Below are 15,846 nucleotides of genomic sequence, written 5' to 3'. Positions count from 1 at the left end.
CTGCACACGAGCGAGGCGGCAGTGGTGCCAGGGAAGTTGCTTAGATCTGGGGTCCCAGGGGCTCCCTGGACGGCTCTCTGAGGGCCGCAGCCCATGGGCTCCGCACTCTCGCTTTTCTTTGCGGAGCAGGAGAGGCATGTATTTGCATATTCTGGTCTGTTTCTCTCAGATCCTGAGGGTTTTGAGAGCAGGGAGCCTTGTCAGGGAAGGTTGGTTGTTACTCACTGCCCAGGGCCGGTGGCTCGGTCTGTCGGGCCAGCGCTGGGAGCCCCACCCCTTCTGGCTGTCGTTAGCAGTGAAGCTGGCTTCAGGTCTCTAAGTTGGTTGTAAACGCAGGCGGGGAAAGGGTCTGAGTCAGTGTTAAAGTGGTGCTGATTGTGATGCTGGTCGAACAAGGAAGACGGAAGGCGCTAACATTTTGCTTTGTGACCACCTAGAGGGGTGGGACAGGGAGGGTGGGAGGGAGACACAAGAGGGAGGAGATATGGGGACATATGTACATGTATAGCTGATTCACTTTGTTATACAGCAGAAACTGACACACCACTGTAAAGCAATTATACTCCAATAAAGATGTTAAAAAAAAAAAAAAGATTGAGGAGCCGGACTGACCTTGTAGCCTTGGGCTTCTCAGGTGTTCTCTGGCCAGGGCCCTGGTGTGTTGTTTCTGTATTCACTGCAGCATAGGACGCTTTTATGTAAATATACTGGGAGTTGCAGAATGATTTTTTTCCCAACAATCATCATGTGATTGTCATATTTGTAATTTTTTTTTAACTTCCACGGTCAACATGGCAATGTGAGTATGTGAGTTAGCATTTTCTTTTCTCCCTCTGGAAACTCACAGAGGCAGCTAGGAGGATTGGAAAGGAGGGATGAAAAATTCCTTTTTCAGAGAAATAGGCAGATGTAATTCACAGATTCTAAAACCTGTTTAAGGCTTACCCACAGTGGCTCAGATTGGGCAGAAACAGTACGGGAAGAAGTGAATGGATGTGTCCAGGTGGGGAGGACTTGGCAGAGGCAGCCCTGGACCACACCAGAGACACGCGTGGCCCAGGGCGAGGCCCCACGTGGGAGGCGGAAATTACAGGACGTGAGGGGACACGGGGAAGCGGCTGACACAGGACTCCTGAGACCAAGTTTGTACAGAGAGGTGGGCCGTGGGTTCACCGAAGACTGATACGGATGAGCCGTGTTTGTGACAACCAGCTCTCCCCGGAGCACCGGAGGGGAGGGGACAGCACTGGGGCAGAGAAGCGGGAAGGCTGTCCTGTCCTTCCCAGGCCTTCCCCACCGGCCGCTGTGCCGGCATCGCGTGCAGGAGCCTGGGAGGCACGCCAGGCAGCAGCTGCGGGAGGGAGGGGCAGTGCCGTGCGTGTCAGGCGGGAGGCCAGAGGGGCAGATGTGATGTGAAGCCGTCGGGAAGGTCCGGCTCAGCTCGTGTGAGGCTGGGATGTTCAGAGGAGAGGGCACGGCAGGACGCTGGGTGGACCCCCAAAGATGTGCCGTCGTGGGGAGGGTGTCACGGCCTGCATCCTCCTTCCCTGTCACTTGGGGGCGTTTCCCTTCAGAGGTGATGCTCACCTGTAACTCCCCTGCACAGCTGTTGCAGCTGATCGCAAAGTCCCAGCTGACCTCGCTGAGCGGTGTGGCCCAGAAGAATTACTTCAACGTTCTGGATAAAATCGTTCAAAAAGGTAAGGTGACGACTGATATCTTTAATAATCTAAATCTTAATTAGAAATTTGGTGCAAGGAGATTGGATTTTTCTCTTATTTCCCCCCAGTATTAACAGTGTCAAATAATGTGACGGTGTCACAGGGCAAAGGGCAAGGGCTCGGGTTGGCTGCTCAGTTCTTGATGTTGTTATTGTTGTTCTTTAAAAGGTGCTTTTGCATGTACAGAAGAACACACTGTAATGAGAAAGACAGTTTTTTTTTGTTTTGGGGCCACACTGCGTGGCATGTGGGATATTAGTTCCCCAATTAGGGATCAGACCCGTGCCCCCTGCAGTGGAAGCGCGGTGTCTTAAGCGCTGGACCACCAGGGAAGTCCCAGAGAAAGGTAATTAATCCCTGAGTTTTAAAAAGACACTTACTGTTTCATGGGTAACTAGTCACAGCTCACCTTAGCTGTATAGTGTTTCTATAATTAGCAAGGTTGTGACTGAGTTCTTAGGCATCAGATAAGCCTGTCATTTTAATTTTTTTTTTTTTTTTTTTTTTTTTCCTTGCATTATGCGGGCCTCTCACTGTTGTGGCCTCTCCCATTTGCGGAGCACAGGCTCCGGACGCGCAGGCTCAGCGGCCATGGCTCACGGGCCCAGCCGCTCCGCGGCATGTGGGATCTTCCCGAAACGGGGCACGAACCCGCGTCTCCTGCATCGGCAGGCGGACTCTCAAGCACTGCGCCACCAGGGAAGCCCTGTCATTTTAATTTAATGTTTGTCCTGATTAGTGGCCAGTAATAAACGGAACTTTGAGTTTATGCATATATATGCCATTTTCAATATCCATTCTCATGATTAAGTATAAAAGAAAACAGAGACTGACAGGTTTAAAGGCAAAACTGTGGACTCAACCAAAAATACACTATCAGACAATATTTTGAAGTTTTAAAATCTCATCCTACTTGTGATATCTCAGAAATGATGCCACTTTGGAGTTGCAGTGAAATTAGATCATAATTTTTTATTGTGGTTAAATATACATAAAATTTACCATCTTAACCACTCTTAAGTGCACAGCTCAGTGGCGTTAAGTACATTCACATCATTGTGCAGCGATGGCCACCATCATCTGCAGAGCTCACCTTGCAGAGCTGACACTCTGTCCCCATAAACACCAACCAGCACGACTCTCCCCCCACTGCCCAGCCCCTGGCGCCCACCATCTACTTTCTGTCGCTGTGAATTTGACTATTCTAAGGACCTCATATAAGGAGAATCACACAATACTTGTTCACTTGTGGCTGATTCTTATCATAAGGGCTTCAAGTTTCATCCACGTCCTAGCACATGTCAGAATTTCCTTCCTGTTTAAGGCTGAGTAGTATTCCATTGTGTGTATGTATCACACTTTGTATATCTCTGTTATCTGTTAATGGGCCCTTGGGCTGTGAAAGCAGGTCATTCTTTTTTTTTTTTTTTTTTTTGCGATATGCGGGCCTCTCACTGTTGTGGCCTCTCCCGTTGCGGGGCTACAGGCTCCGGACGCGCGGGCTCAGCGGCCACGGCTCACGGGCCCAGCCGCTCCGCGGCATGTGGGATCTTCCCGGACCGGGGCACGAACCCGTGTCCCCTGCATCGGCAGGCGGACTCCCAACCACTGCGCCACCAGGGAAGCCCAGCAGGTCATTCTTAACAGCGGGGGTTGACTGTATCAGTGCATTGTTTTTGTTTGTTCCAGTTCTCGATGACCACCAAAACCCTCGCCTAATCAAAGATCTTCTCCAAGACCTAAGCTCTACCCTTTGCATTCTAATTAGAGGAGTGGGGAAGTCCGTTCTGGTGGGAAATATCAACATTTGGGTTTGCCGGTTAGAAACTATTCTCAACTGGCAGCAGCAGCTACAGAATCTTCAGATGACTGAGGTATGCATTTCTTGGCCTACAAGTGAGTATGCTCTGTTTTTCTATTGCAAACACCGTTGTTACTTCTAAGCGTATGTGAAAGACTGTTACAACTTCTCCAAAGGTTTTTTCCTTTACGTTTTCATAAATATTAAACTGTTGTAAGATGGATTAAGACCAGAAGACCCTTTAATGGGTTATAGGTGTCATTGGGAAGATGGTGGGGATGGTAATTATTAAAAAGAGCCCATCCTGTGGGTGATGAGGTGGCGAATTGATTTACCTTTACAGGAGATTAGGTATTTCAGGCTAAAATAACGTTCAGTGAATTAAGGCTAAGTTGTATAGTAGTGACTCTGTTCGTCTGCTGTTGCTTCTCTAGGGTTGATGTGTTGTACGTTGCATGGTGTGTGTACATGTGTCTGTAGTTCAAAAGGAGCGTGCAGATAACTCCAGTTCTGATGCTTTTTGTTTATTCTGGTAACTAGTTTCGTCAAGAAAAACGTTGACTCTGTTGACTAAATAAGTGTTTTAGGTTGTGTTTTATTTATCTCTGGTTGCTTTCAAAGGTGGCCTTGGAACGCTGTAACTTTGGGCCATTTATTTGCTACCTAAACGTGGGATTTACAAAGAGCAGTGATTCCCTGATTAAGGCCCTGCAGTTACAAGGGACGATCTAACATCCAGTGTCCAGGCGGCCTTGGTGTGAGCGCCGCACAGACCCCACCTCGTTGCCACGGGCAGGGGCTTGTGCTGTGAGGGCCACCTGCCTGAAGACACATGCACCTGGGGCGTGTCTGCTACCCAGGCCTTGATAGACGTGGCCAGGTGCCACTGTCCCCTAGTAGCTGATGCGTGGTGACGCCTCGTCAGCTGGCAAACTCGGGGAGCGTGGGTGTCAGTGGTCGGGATCCCCAGGGAAGGGAATGCTTGTCGCGCAGGTCCAGGCAGGGCCGCTGCTGGGCGCTATCTGGAGAGAAGTGGGGAGGAAGGAGGGGCGGGCGGCCTTCCCGTCGCCTGGGCCTCAGACGTCAGCGTGAGTGCCGCGCTCCCGCGCCTTCTCGCTGGAGTAAGCGCGCGGGTCCTCCCAGCAGGTGGACAGCGGCCTGACGCTCAGCGACCTTCCCGTGCACATGCTCAGCAACATCCTGTACAGGTTGTCGGACGGGTGGGACATCGTCACTCTGGGTCAGGTGACCCCGACGCTGTCCGCGCTCAGCGAGGACCGGCGGCTGTGGAAGAAGCTCTGCCAGTACCACTTCGGAGAGAAGCAGGTGAGCACATGGGCTCCGGGCCAGCGGCCGGGCCGGGCCACATCGGGGGGCGGACGAGAATCAGCTACGGGCAAGCTTGCTCTTCACGCTGAGAAAGAGCCGTGATTCTAAGCACAGCCCAGAGCAGAGGAGCAGGACGACAGCAGGTTCTTCCTGTTGAGGACGGGCCCCTTGTTTTTCCCGGAGCTCGAGGCCTCTCTCCGGGGGGTGTGTCACCTCTGAGATCATGGGTGGCCACCGCTCCCCGCACCCCTGCCCTCCCAGGACCGGGACTAGCCACGGGGACCGGCGGACTCCTGTGTGTCCCCCTCATCGTTGCCCCCCTCCTCGCCCCCCGCCCCGTGTTGTTTCTGGAGTGAAGCCCCGACAGCTGGGCATCCACGACACGCACGGCAGCGTGAAGGGCAGGGGACAGTTTCGGACGAGGCAGGATGCGATCCTGCCCCAGGGGGTCCTTGCCGAGGGGACAGACGTCACGTGTCTCTTCAGACACGGGCTCGGGGGACGTGTGGGGTCACGTGCCCGTCCCCTAGGTGGACACGGCCACTCCGGGGGGCATGGCAGGCAGGGGCGTCCTGGCAGTGAGCAGGTTCAGGCCCTGAAACTGAGAAGTGCACGCTGGAGGGGGTGAGGCTGGGCGCGGCCAGGCCACGAGGCCGCCACGGTCCCCCTTCTTGGGGCGGGGCGGAGGGGGCGCCCCGGAGTGGAGTCTAATATTCCGAGGAACCGAGAAGCTGTTGCTCAAAGTCGCCGCCCCATCGGGCAGCCCCCGACTGCTCCACGGCCCCGGCCCCGCCTGTTACTCTGAGTGTTTGGTCACAGCCTCACGGGGGTCGTGAGGGGCTGCCTCCTCCCATCCCTGATGCCCGAGGCGCTGAGCATCTTTTCATGTGCTTGTTGCCCATTTGTATGTCTTTTCAAGTCCTTTGCCTATTTTGTATTTGGATTGTCCTTCTGTTACTGAGTTGTGTTCTTTCTGTGTTCTAGTTACAAGTCCCTGGCAGATACATGATGTATGTAACTTATTTTTAGCTTAATAGTATGTCGTGGACATCATTCCAGATCAGAACCTTTAAGTCTGTTTAACAGCTGCATGGTATTCCATTGTATAGATTGAATTATATTTGAAATTTAATTTCTAATATTTGAAATTTAATTTCTGTTTCATGCAGTATACTGCTTTTAAAAAATTGTTATGCTATGAAAACCATCTGATTCTGAACAGAATTTTTTCTGTCTAGTTTTGTAGACACTTGATCCTTTCAGAAAAAGGTCATATCGAATGGAAGTTGATGTATTTTGCGCTTCAGAAACATTACCCGACTAAGGAACAGTATGGAGACACACTGCACTTTTGTCGGCACTGCAGCATCCTCTTTTGGAAGGTAAAAATTTCAGATGTACTCTTGGAGTTTGAGGATTAAAATTTGGAGAAACAAACTATTCACCTAACGGTAATGGTAAAAAAAAAAAAAAAAAAAAGGCAAGTTGTATTTGTGATAAGATAATGATGTATCACCAAGGACTGGGGCAGGGGAACAGGTTCACAAAAGTAGAACAACTTGCGGTTGGACCTGAACGTCGGGCCACCCACCCCGTCCCCTTGCACTGTGGTAGCAGGTGGGGGGAGGGGCCTGTCCCCGAGGGTGGTGAGCGCGCTGGCTGGTGCCTCGGCCCGAGTCCTGGCGGGGCTGCTTTCTGCTGTTGGCAAGGCTCAGGATCCCCCACCCTCTTCTGGAAGCCGAGGGGGCCCCTCAGCTGCCCTCCACACTTGGCCTCAGCCTCCACTGTCGGGACCCCCGCAGACGGCGCCTCCAGGGGGCTTCTCCTCACAGCCCTGTGCCTGGAGCAGAGGCGAGGCCCACGAAGGTGCCCGGGCTTCTCATGTGTTTGAGCCACACTTAGCAAGTCTGATCCTCGGTGGAGACCGAGCCACGTCTGCAGTTGTCTGGGCCCATTACCCTCCCTCTCTGGCTCCCTTCCTCTCCTGTCTAGACTCTGATAAAAACAAGTTTCCAGGGCGGGGGAGTGGGGTGCTTCCATGCACCTCCTCTCAGTAAAATCATTTCCATAGTTTGCCTTGAGTTTGAATTTGCTTGTTAACGTGGTGAAATTTCACTAGGGAGAAAAGTGGCGAAACTGGCAGGTGGTCGGCGCCTGCCCCTCCGTGTCCTTGGGCGTGGCTGTCCGCCTGGTCAGCACCTTGGCTGTTTGTGTATTTCTTTTGCTCTCATTTATCTGTAATTTGTTGCATGGATTACATGGCAGACTCTAAACTGTTGGAAGAGAAATGACTACTTTAAATTGTTTTCATTTCAGATTATATCCGTGGTAACGTGGCTCTTTTTTAACTATAACCTGTGGTTGTGGCATGTGAGTCCCTTTGTCAACAGAGCTTTACCTCCTGGGCTGCAGGCGAGCAGGTCCTGCTGTCCCCACTCGTGACCAACAGGAGGTCACGTTATTGGTAATTTGTTGTTTTGTATTTTAGTGTGGCTTTTCCCACACAATTAAAAAGAAGAATTGTGTTACGTGGCTGTTCTGTGGAACCTTGTTCCTCTGGGGCAGGGGCACTTCGCGCTCATTCTCACCAGTGTGCCGGCTGCGTTGCGCGGGGACGCAGGCGAATCAGTCAGCGGATTACAGTACATGGAGCGGAGCCCTTATTGTGTACCCTTGGTCCCAGTCACAGGGATAGAAACGCATACCCGGGCAGGTGCCCGTGGAAAACACGTGAGGAGGCGTCTTCACGGCTGAGTCAGAGCAGATGAGACCGTCTGGTTGCTGCTCTGAACTGACGCTCCTCCCCAGGGTTTTCTGTTCTCCTGAGCAGACCACTTTATTCCCGAGAGAGACTGGGAGCAGTGGTGTTTCTTCCTGGGGCGGATGTGATGGGCGTTTCTCTAAGAACGCTGCTGCAGGGTGTGGAGAGTGTGGGAGCCCTGTCTCTGAAGTAGTGAACAGAGAAGCGCCCTCCCTGGTCCCCCTGCTCTTGGTGTAAGAATGTGCTGCTGAGGCATCGAGAAGCACAGCAGAAGTTCTGGAGTTTTTAAAACTGAGGGGGTGATTCTTTAGGTCTCCAGAAGAATTGCCCTGCGGATTCTTTTGTTTATGAAAATTCAGAACAAGTGTCTCCTGCCGGTCTTTGGCTGTGAAATGTTCAGTCTTGCCTTGAAAGCTGAGCACTTCGATGTCCATGCAGCCTCAGGCCTCAGGGCCTGGTTCGGTCCACCCGTGGGGTCACATTGTAGCTTTTTCTCCTAGAGGCCATTCCAACTTTATTCTGAATCTGTGGGTGGAAATTTAAAAAAAAAAAAAAAAAAAAAAAAGATGAGTCTCTGGAATTTCTGGTGGAAACTGCTAGCAGTGTCAGCTCCCGAGGAAGGCCCCCTGCGTTGCCCCAGCTGACCGGATTCTCCCCCCGGCTCGTCCCGCACCATCCCGTGGCCTCACCCCAGTTTCCAGCCTCGTGGAGCCTCCTGTCGGGGCACACCTGCCGCGTGGAGTCGTGAAGGTTAAGCAGTGCCCTGCCCTGCGCGGGGCTGGTGCTCAGAAGTGGCCCCTGTGCTTTGAGTCACCTTCGCCAGCACTTTCTGCTGATGGGGAGACAGCAGCGTGACACCGTCAGATGCCGCCGGGTGCTGGTGGGGACCCGCCATGGTCCGGCTCCCGCACGCTGCCGGACTCGTCCTCTTCCGCCCACGTGGGCCTGGGCTCTGACCTCTCAGCTGCCCCAGCCGTCCTGTCTGTTCTGGCTTCACTCTCTGGAGTCTGGGGGTTAGTTTTCTACCTGCCTTTGTGGGAGCTCCTCCAAAGTGAAAGGAGGGGAAATACTGGGCTTGAGAACTGTGCACCACTGTCTTGGAGTCACTGAGCCGAGTCACCCAGGCGAGCGCAGGTGCCGGCTCGGGGTCTGTCTGGCTTCTGTGGGCCGGCCCTCCCGGGTTGCTGAGTAGTGATGCGAGACCGCTGTGTTCCTTCTGCCTGACCGTCCTCCAGCTGAGTTTCTCGACGTCATTGAACTTCGGTCAACACTGGGGGTTGGGTGAGTTGGAAGCCTGACAGAATGAGTCCAGTTAAAGGCTGGGAATCAGGACCCCGTGTCCTTTTTTGTCTCAGCGTGTCCACTGCCAGGTCCACACTGTGGGTCTGTGGCCGGAGCAGGGAGGCTGCTGGCCCCAGCCCGTGCTGATGGCCAGCCCCCGTCTCCAGCGAGGGTGGGGAAGCCGGGCCAAGTGGCCGGGCCGGCAGGAGGCGAGAGCGGCAGGTTGGTGCTGACCTCGAGCTGAAAACCGTGGATGTGCAGGAGTCCGCACGGGAGCTGGGCTCTGGGGTGCCTGGGCTCGCGTGGAGTCTGGATTGTGCTCTGAATTCCACGGAGTTGACTCTCAGACAGCAAAGAGGGAATGAGGGAGCTTCCGAGAAACCTGCCGTAAATATTTGCAGTGTAAACCGTATGTGTCAGTGTTGTTCTGCGCACTTTCAGTGAACAGTTCCAACGGTTATTTAGCTCTGCAGCCTCATCGGTTGTCAGTCCGAGACTCGAGGAAGTGGAAACTGTGGCAGTGTCCCAGGTGGCCTGCAGGTGCTGTGGCCCTTCAGGTGCTGGACGGTGCCTCTGATTCAGCTGCCCGATGATTTTAGCCGTTTTCGTAAATAATACACATCCAGCCTAAATGCTAAGTACGGTCTGGCTCTTCCTAATAACCCTGTTTTCCCTTTTTTCCTCCCTTCTCTGCACTCCTTCCTGACCCTTTCTCCGCCGTCTCCAAGGACTGCCGCCTTGCTTTATTACTCGAGGTACCTCCTGCTCTGCCCGCATCTGCGCGCGTCCCCAGGAGGCTGGTGCCCCTCAGGCCGCGCCCTCTGCTGATGTGCGCCTGGCCTGCTTGCTTCGCCACGACCGGGGGTCCCATGAGCTGCCCTGTAGACCAGAGGGAGGGTGTAGACTTGGCCCCCAGTCCCGAGGCTGCTCTGTCTCCTGACCTGAGCCCCGTTTCTGCTGCGGGACACGGTGCTGGGCCCTCTGGTGAGTGGGGTGGGCGGTGCCGAGAGCAGGTCCTGGGGTGGACCCTGACCCACGGCGGGAGGGGAGGAGCACGGCCAGGACGGGGGCGCAGAGCCCAGGGCTCCCTCTGGGGCCCTAACTCAGGGCGGTCCGTCTCCCCATCCACGGGAGCAGGGAATTCCTTCGGGAAGTCTCTCCCCCGGGGAGCCGCGTGGCTGCCTTCATTTTCGTAGTTCTCATCGCTTGCCGTCCACGCACCTTTGTGGTGGGGTCCGGGGCGCGTTTAAACAAGCAGCTGGCGACTTCTGAGCTGCGTTCCCTCCAGAAGCACGCCCCGTGTGGTAATGACCCACTCCTCCCGCAGGACTCGGGCCACCCCTGCACGGCTGCTGACCCCGACAGCTGCTTCACGCCCGTGTCCCCGCAGCACTTCATCGACCTCTTCAAGTTCTAAGGGCCCCACCGCACCGTGGCCTGGGCAGCGTGGTAGGACGCGTCCTCCGTGACCGAGCCGTGACCTGGTGCCCAGGCTGGAGGGCGTGGAGGGACGTGCAAAAGTGACCTGGCACCTGCGGGCCGGAGCATCTGTTGTTTCCACCCGTGAAGTGGGGCCAGGGACCCCAAGGAAAATCATTTCTACGTCCTTAAAAAATGCTTTTCTTCTAAGCGCATTAAAATGTGCAACTTTGCATGTTTGTGAATGTGGTTCAGAAAGAGTCTGTATTTTCAGCACCACGTCCTGTGCTGAACTGACACTAACAGCCAAGCATACGCTTCTTAATTGTCAAATGATAGTTTCCTGATTTTGTAGTGATCGGGGGCGGGGATAGATCATTGATTGATCCTTTTAAGGACATTGTGCAGAATATTTATTTTTCTTGAGATGTATTTTAACTGTATCGGTCGTGTCCATATGAATCCTCTTGGATACAGAAGGAACCCAGGGAAGAACGTGCATGTCTTCTGGGTGCTCAGCGTCGGGTTGTGAATCGTGCAGACACCCGAGACCCACAAAGGCGAGAGTCCGGGGCTGTGATCCCGGGCTCATGGCCCGATGCCGGCAGGCAGGGACCCTGACCTGGGGGCCAGCCCAGTGTGACCTGCACTGTACTGCTCTGAATCCCCTTTTGCAGGCAAAGTAATAAATCATGTTTATCTACCGATTTTACCTTCATCAGTTTTGCATCTTACTGAAGGAAATAGTGTCAGTGATTTTGACATCATTTACTGAAACCTTTCAGAGATTGTTTTATTTTAAAAATATTGCATGTACATTTTAGAAAGTTTTGAAAATAAAGGTTTATAAAAGAATAAAACTTGCATATAGCCCTGCCACCCAGAGATAGCTGTGCTTGCCAGAAGGAATGCAGGAATGGCCCCAGCAGGTGTAGAGGAGACTGAACAGGGTCAAGGACCAAGCAAAGTCATTTCTACTTCCTTCTTAGCACATGGAAATTTGCTGTTTTGCATATTTGTAAATAAAGAGTGTATTTTCACTACATTCTGTGCTGAACTGACACAGCCAAGACTATGCTTAATTGTCAAATGATAGTTTCCCTCTGTGTGTATTGGATGAAAGCTTTTCATAAAACCGTAAACATCATATATACTGTTTTCATTTTATAACCAGCCTTTTTTTCCAAAAGTGTTTGTGAAAATACGGTTTTTACTGGTGACATGGTACCACACAGCTGGAACAGATCACTTTGTGATCAGCATCACCACATGGGCACCTTTGTGCGTCTGATGATCTCCTTATGATTAACAAGAAGCAGAACCAGGGAAACGAGTCAGTTGTTTGTAAGGATGTTTCCAGAGCGCTGGCGAGGATGGAAGGCGGCATCTTTCTCCCCCAAAGGTGGACGTGAAGAGGCTGTGAGGTAGGGCATGTCTTCTGAAAGCTTATTGGTGAGTTGTTTCTGTATTTTTTTAATATATAAATGTATTTATTTTTGGCTGAGCTGGGTCTTCGTTGTTGTGTGCGGGCTTTCTCTGGTTGAGGCGAGCGGGGGCTACTCTTCTTTGTGGTGCACGTGCTTCTCATTCTGGTGGCTTCTCTTGTTGCAGAGCACGGGCTCTAGGCACGCAGGCTTCAGTGTTTGCAGCACGCAGGCTCCGTAGCTGTGGCACACGGGCTTAGCTGCTCTGCGGCATGTGGGATCTTCCCCAACCAGAGCTCGAACCCGTGTCCCCTGCGTTGGCAGGCGGGTTCTTAACCACTGCGCCACTAGGGAAGCCCTGTATTTTGTTTTGCTTTGGCAAATTACCTAATTGTGTTCTTTGCCTGTTTTACTTTTGGGGTGTTGGCCTTTTTTGTATTAGTTTCTTCTTAGGAGGACGTTAACCTCTTGAAGTGAGTTCTTTTCCCCAGATAACATTAAAAGTCTTGGGAGAAGAGTCCAGCTGTTCCCCCTATTCTATTAATTAGCCCATTTCCAGAGGCAGCCGATGTGCTTGGACCCAAAACCGCACACAGGCATTGGCAAAACCTACAGCAGGTATGCCTGAGGCCCGCAGCACAGGGAGGGGGCGTGAGCAGGATACATTTGGGGGCAGGCAGAGAGTTCCAGGCACACAGTTCCTGGGCCCTGATCACTCATTGACGGAAGATCAGATGACGTGAACAGGAAGAGAGGGATCGTCCTGAGCTGCAGGTTCATGTGGCGTTTCTGAGTGTGGTTCCATCAGAGGGCTCACCAGACTCGGGTTGCACGGTGTCACTCCCCACAATGTGTCATCTGCACTCCCTCTACCCTCTCAGCACGGCCAGGAGTGGGCCCAGAGCCGCCCCTGCGGGAACTGCCACCCTCAGGAAGTGGCATCTAGAAGTCTGTGGCGTCTTCCTTTGCCTTGAGGTACATTTTCTCACCCGGGTTGTGACTCATGGGCCAGGAGGAGCCACATTAGGTTCTGCAGCAGGTCCAGGTGCTAGTCTGGGAGTTTCATGGCATCTGTTGTGCGTTTGCTCAGGGCTGTCCATGGTGAACCATGTCTCCTTCAGGGACAGTATTGAAGGATTTGATGTTATTTCTGCTGTAAATGCTGCTTTTAGAATCATATAGATTCTAACAAACATACAGATTCAAACAAAATGCCCACGTAAGGTGTTTGTATACTGATTTTGTATCCTGTAACTTTGCTGAAATCACTAATTAAACCTAGCGGTATTTTTTGTAGATTCCTTAGGACGTGGATATACATCGTGTCCTCTGCAAATAAGAGGTGGCTTTTCACCTTTCATTCTTCCCTCCCTCCCTCCCTCCCAGCTTTCCGGCCAGACCCCCATGCACGTGGACGGCAGTGCACACACATCCTAGCATTTTCCTGGGAGGCTCCCTGCCCTTCACCTGTGGGTGTGGTGCATGCTGGGCATCTCTGTGGACGCCTGTATCAGGGTGAGGTGCTCCCATCCAGACTCGCTTTGTTGACGTTTTTTTTTTTTTTTTAATCATGAAAGGATGTTAGATTTTGTCCATTGCTCTTTCTACATCTACAGAGGTGGTCGGGTGTTGACTTTTGTATGTTGAACCAACCTTGCATTTTCAGGCCCAGGTCCCATGTGGTTTCCATACACAGTTGGTGAGTTTAGTTTGCTGGTTTTACTGAGCATTTTCACAAGAGAGATTAGCTGTGCTTTTCTGGTGAGTCTTTGTCTGGTTTTGGTATCAGGGTGAAAACAGCCTCCTAGAAAGGGCTTGCCTTGGGAGCATTCCCTCCCATTTTCTTGGAACAGTTTGTGAAGAATTGGTGTGAGTCCTCCTTTAAGCATTAGGATAATTCCTTGGAAACTGAAGTTACTGAGGAGAAGCGTCTCTTTTCAGTTTAGTGACATCCTCCCTTTTGGAAAATCCTTTGCCTTTAACGGGATAGGGTAGTTTTGTCTTAGCTGAGACGTATCTTGGTTAGAGCTCATTTTCTTCATCATGGGCCCTAACCTAGCAATAAACGGGCTGTAAACTTCATCTGCTGCTTTCCTCCATAGTTACAGAAGGAAGTGTGCTGAAAACCATAGATGAAAAGGCAGAAGCTGTCTTGGCTTATGACCTTTCTTTCATGAACGGTGTGAGAAAATGCATATGCTTCACTCCTCTCCCTTTCCTGTATTCCCCACCAAACGAAGCATCACCCCCACCTGGTGAGATGCCCAAGGATCTGCAAACCTGGGAGGGAAAACCCTGCGGGACCCAGTGATTTCCTGCTGCCGACAACTGCTCGGCTGAAAGGCCCGACATCCACTTGCTTCTCAGCTCGCACTCCCCTGCTCCTGTCTGGGTGTGGTTGCGTCTTCTGACCTCACTCCAGACGAGCTCTGCTTTCTGTCCCTTTTTGCAGAGGGAGCAGACCCTCACTTTTGGAGAAGTGTCCCCTGGGCGCCCCCCAGAATCCCAGCAGGGACGTGCCACGTGCACCTTCCTGACCCTGGCTATGGCTGGTGTGGCCTGCTCCTTCCCACCACACAGGTGTGACTGCAGCGCCCCCTCGCCAGCACCTTCTGGGTGTCATCGGCACTTGCATCTCTCAGGCGTATTCCTGAGGGTTCTGCTGCCCTCCCCGCGTCCAGCACCGACTCAGGCCCACATGGAGAACAGAGGTGCTCGGAGCACAGCCACCTGAGGACGCGAGAGGGCTCTTCACATGCCTCTCGCTCAGGATGGCGAGATTCTCCACACACAGTGTTTGTTCTTCTGTGTCAGACAGGAGAGACACCTCAAACTATGTTGTTTTTATTATTTGGATAAATTTTTCACTTTTCTTTGATAGTCATTTGAGAAATTTGCACAGACGAATGCAAGTAGCTTTTTACTATTTACATAGAAAATTCAAATGTCATTAAAAATTAATTGCAGTAAAATACACATAAAATTTGCCATCTTAACCAATTTTCAGTGTACAGTCCAGTGGCATTAGGTACATTCACATTGTGCAAACACCACCACCATCATCTGCAGAACACTTTTCATCTCTGCAAACAGAAATTGTCCCCATTAAACACTAATTCCCCTTCCCCATCCACCAGCCCCTGGCCCCCACCATCTACTGTGTCTCTATGGATCTGACTGCTGTAGACACACCATGTAACTGGAATCATAAAGTAGTCGTCTTTTCATCTGCGTTGTAGCATCGCTCAGGATTTCCTTCACTTGTGAGCCGAATAGTGTTCCATTGTGTGTTTGGACCACATTCTGTTTCTCCGTCTGTTGATGGGCACTTGGGTTGCTTCCACCTTTGGGCTGCTGTGAACATGGTGTACAAATCTCTCTTCTAGATAAAGGTTTCGTTTCCTTTTGAATGTATACCCAGAAGTGGAATTGCTGGATCATGTGCTAATTATATAGTTAATATTTTGAGGAACCACCATACTATCTTCCATGGTGGGAGTGTAAAATGGCGCAGCCTCTAACAGTGCCCAGGGGCTCCAATTTCTCTACATCATCACCAACACTTGTTATCTTGTGGGGTTGGGCTTTGTTTGTTTGTTTTTTATAGTAGTTGTCCACATGGTTGGGAGGTGATATCTCATTATGGCTTTGATTTTCATTTCCCTGATGAGAAGTGATGTTGAGCATCTTCTCCTGTGCTTGTTGGCTGTTTATATGTCTTACTTGGGGAAATGTCTATTCAGGTCCTTTGCCCTCTTTTTAATTGAGTTGTATGTGGCTTTGTTGTTGAATATAGAAAGAACTACTACAACTCTGGACACTAAGTCCTTATCAGCTAGACGACTTGAAAATGTTCTCTCCGATTCCCTAGGTTGCCTTTTCACTCTGTTGATTGTGTCCTTGGATGCACAGAGGTTTTTAATTTTGATGTCCAATTTCTCTATTCTTTTTGGTGCCTGCACATTTTGTGTCATATCCAGGATTTCATTGCCAAATCCAATGTCATGAAGCTTTCTCCCTATGTTTTCTTCTAAGAGTTTTATAGTTTTAATTTTTGCACGTGGCATAATAAGGTAAGGACCCAACTTCATTCGTTTGCAATATGTGGTT

At 51.5% G+C, this 15,846-nt stretch overlaps 1 protein-coding gene across 3 annotated transcripts in view; it reads left to right on the top strand.

Annotated features, from left to right (window-relative positions):
* Nucleotides 1-10,314, top strand: part of FBXO25 (F-box protein 25) — a 43,124-nt gene extending 32,810 nt beyond the window's left edge. For 2 of the 3 annotated variants that reach the window (XM_007469541.1, XM_007469539.1), the window contains 5 exons: nt 1,607-1,700; nt 3,411-3,595; nt 4,666-4,848; nt 6,090-6,233; nt 10,221-10,314. In XM_007469541.1, coding sequence (XP_007469603.1) covers nt 1,607-1,700; nt 3,411-3,595; nt 4,666-4,848; nt 6,090-6,233; nt 10,221-10,310 — 696 coding nt within the window. In that variant the 3' untranslated portion in view covers nt 10,311-10,314. Of the gene's footprint in view, nt 1-1,606; nt 1,701-3,410; nt 3,596-4,665; nt 4,849-6,089; nt 6,234-9,621; nt 9,649-10,220 lie in introns of all 3 variants that reach the window. The other variant, XM_007469540.1, reaches the window with a different exon arrangement.
* Nucleotides 10,315-15,846: the final 5,532 nt, after the last annotated feature.

This window comes from Lipotes vexillifer, unplaced genomic scaffold (genome assembly GCF_000442215.2).
Source record: "Lipotes vexillifer unplaced genomic scaffold, Lipotes_vexillifer_v1.1 scaffold2059, whole genome shotgun sequence".
In the NCBI taxonomy this organism is placed as follows: Eukaryota; Metazoa; Chordata; class Mammalia; order Artiodactyla; family Lipotidae; genus Lipotes; species Lipotes vexillifer.
Note: the sequence above shows the minus strand (reverse complement) of the source record. Positions and strands in the feature narration are given on the sequence as shown.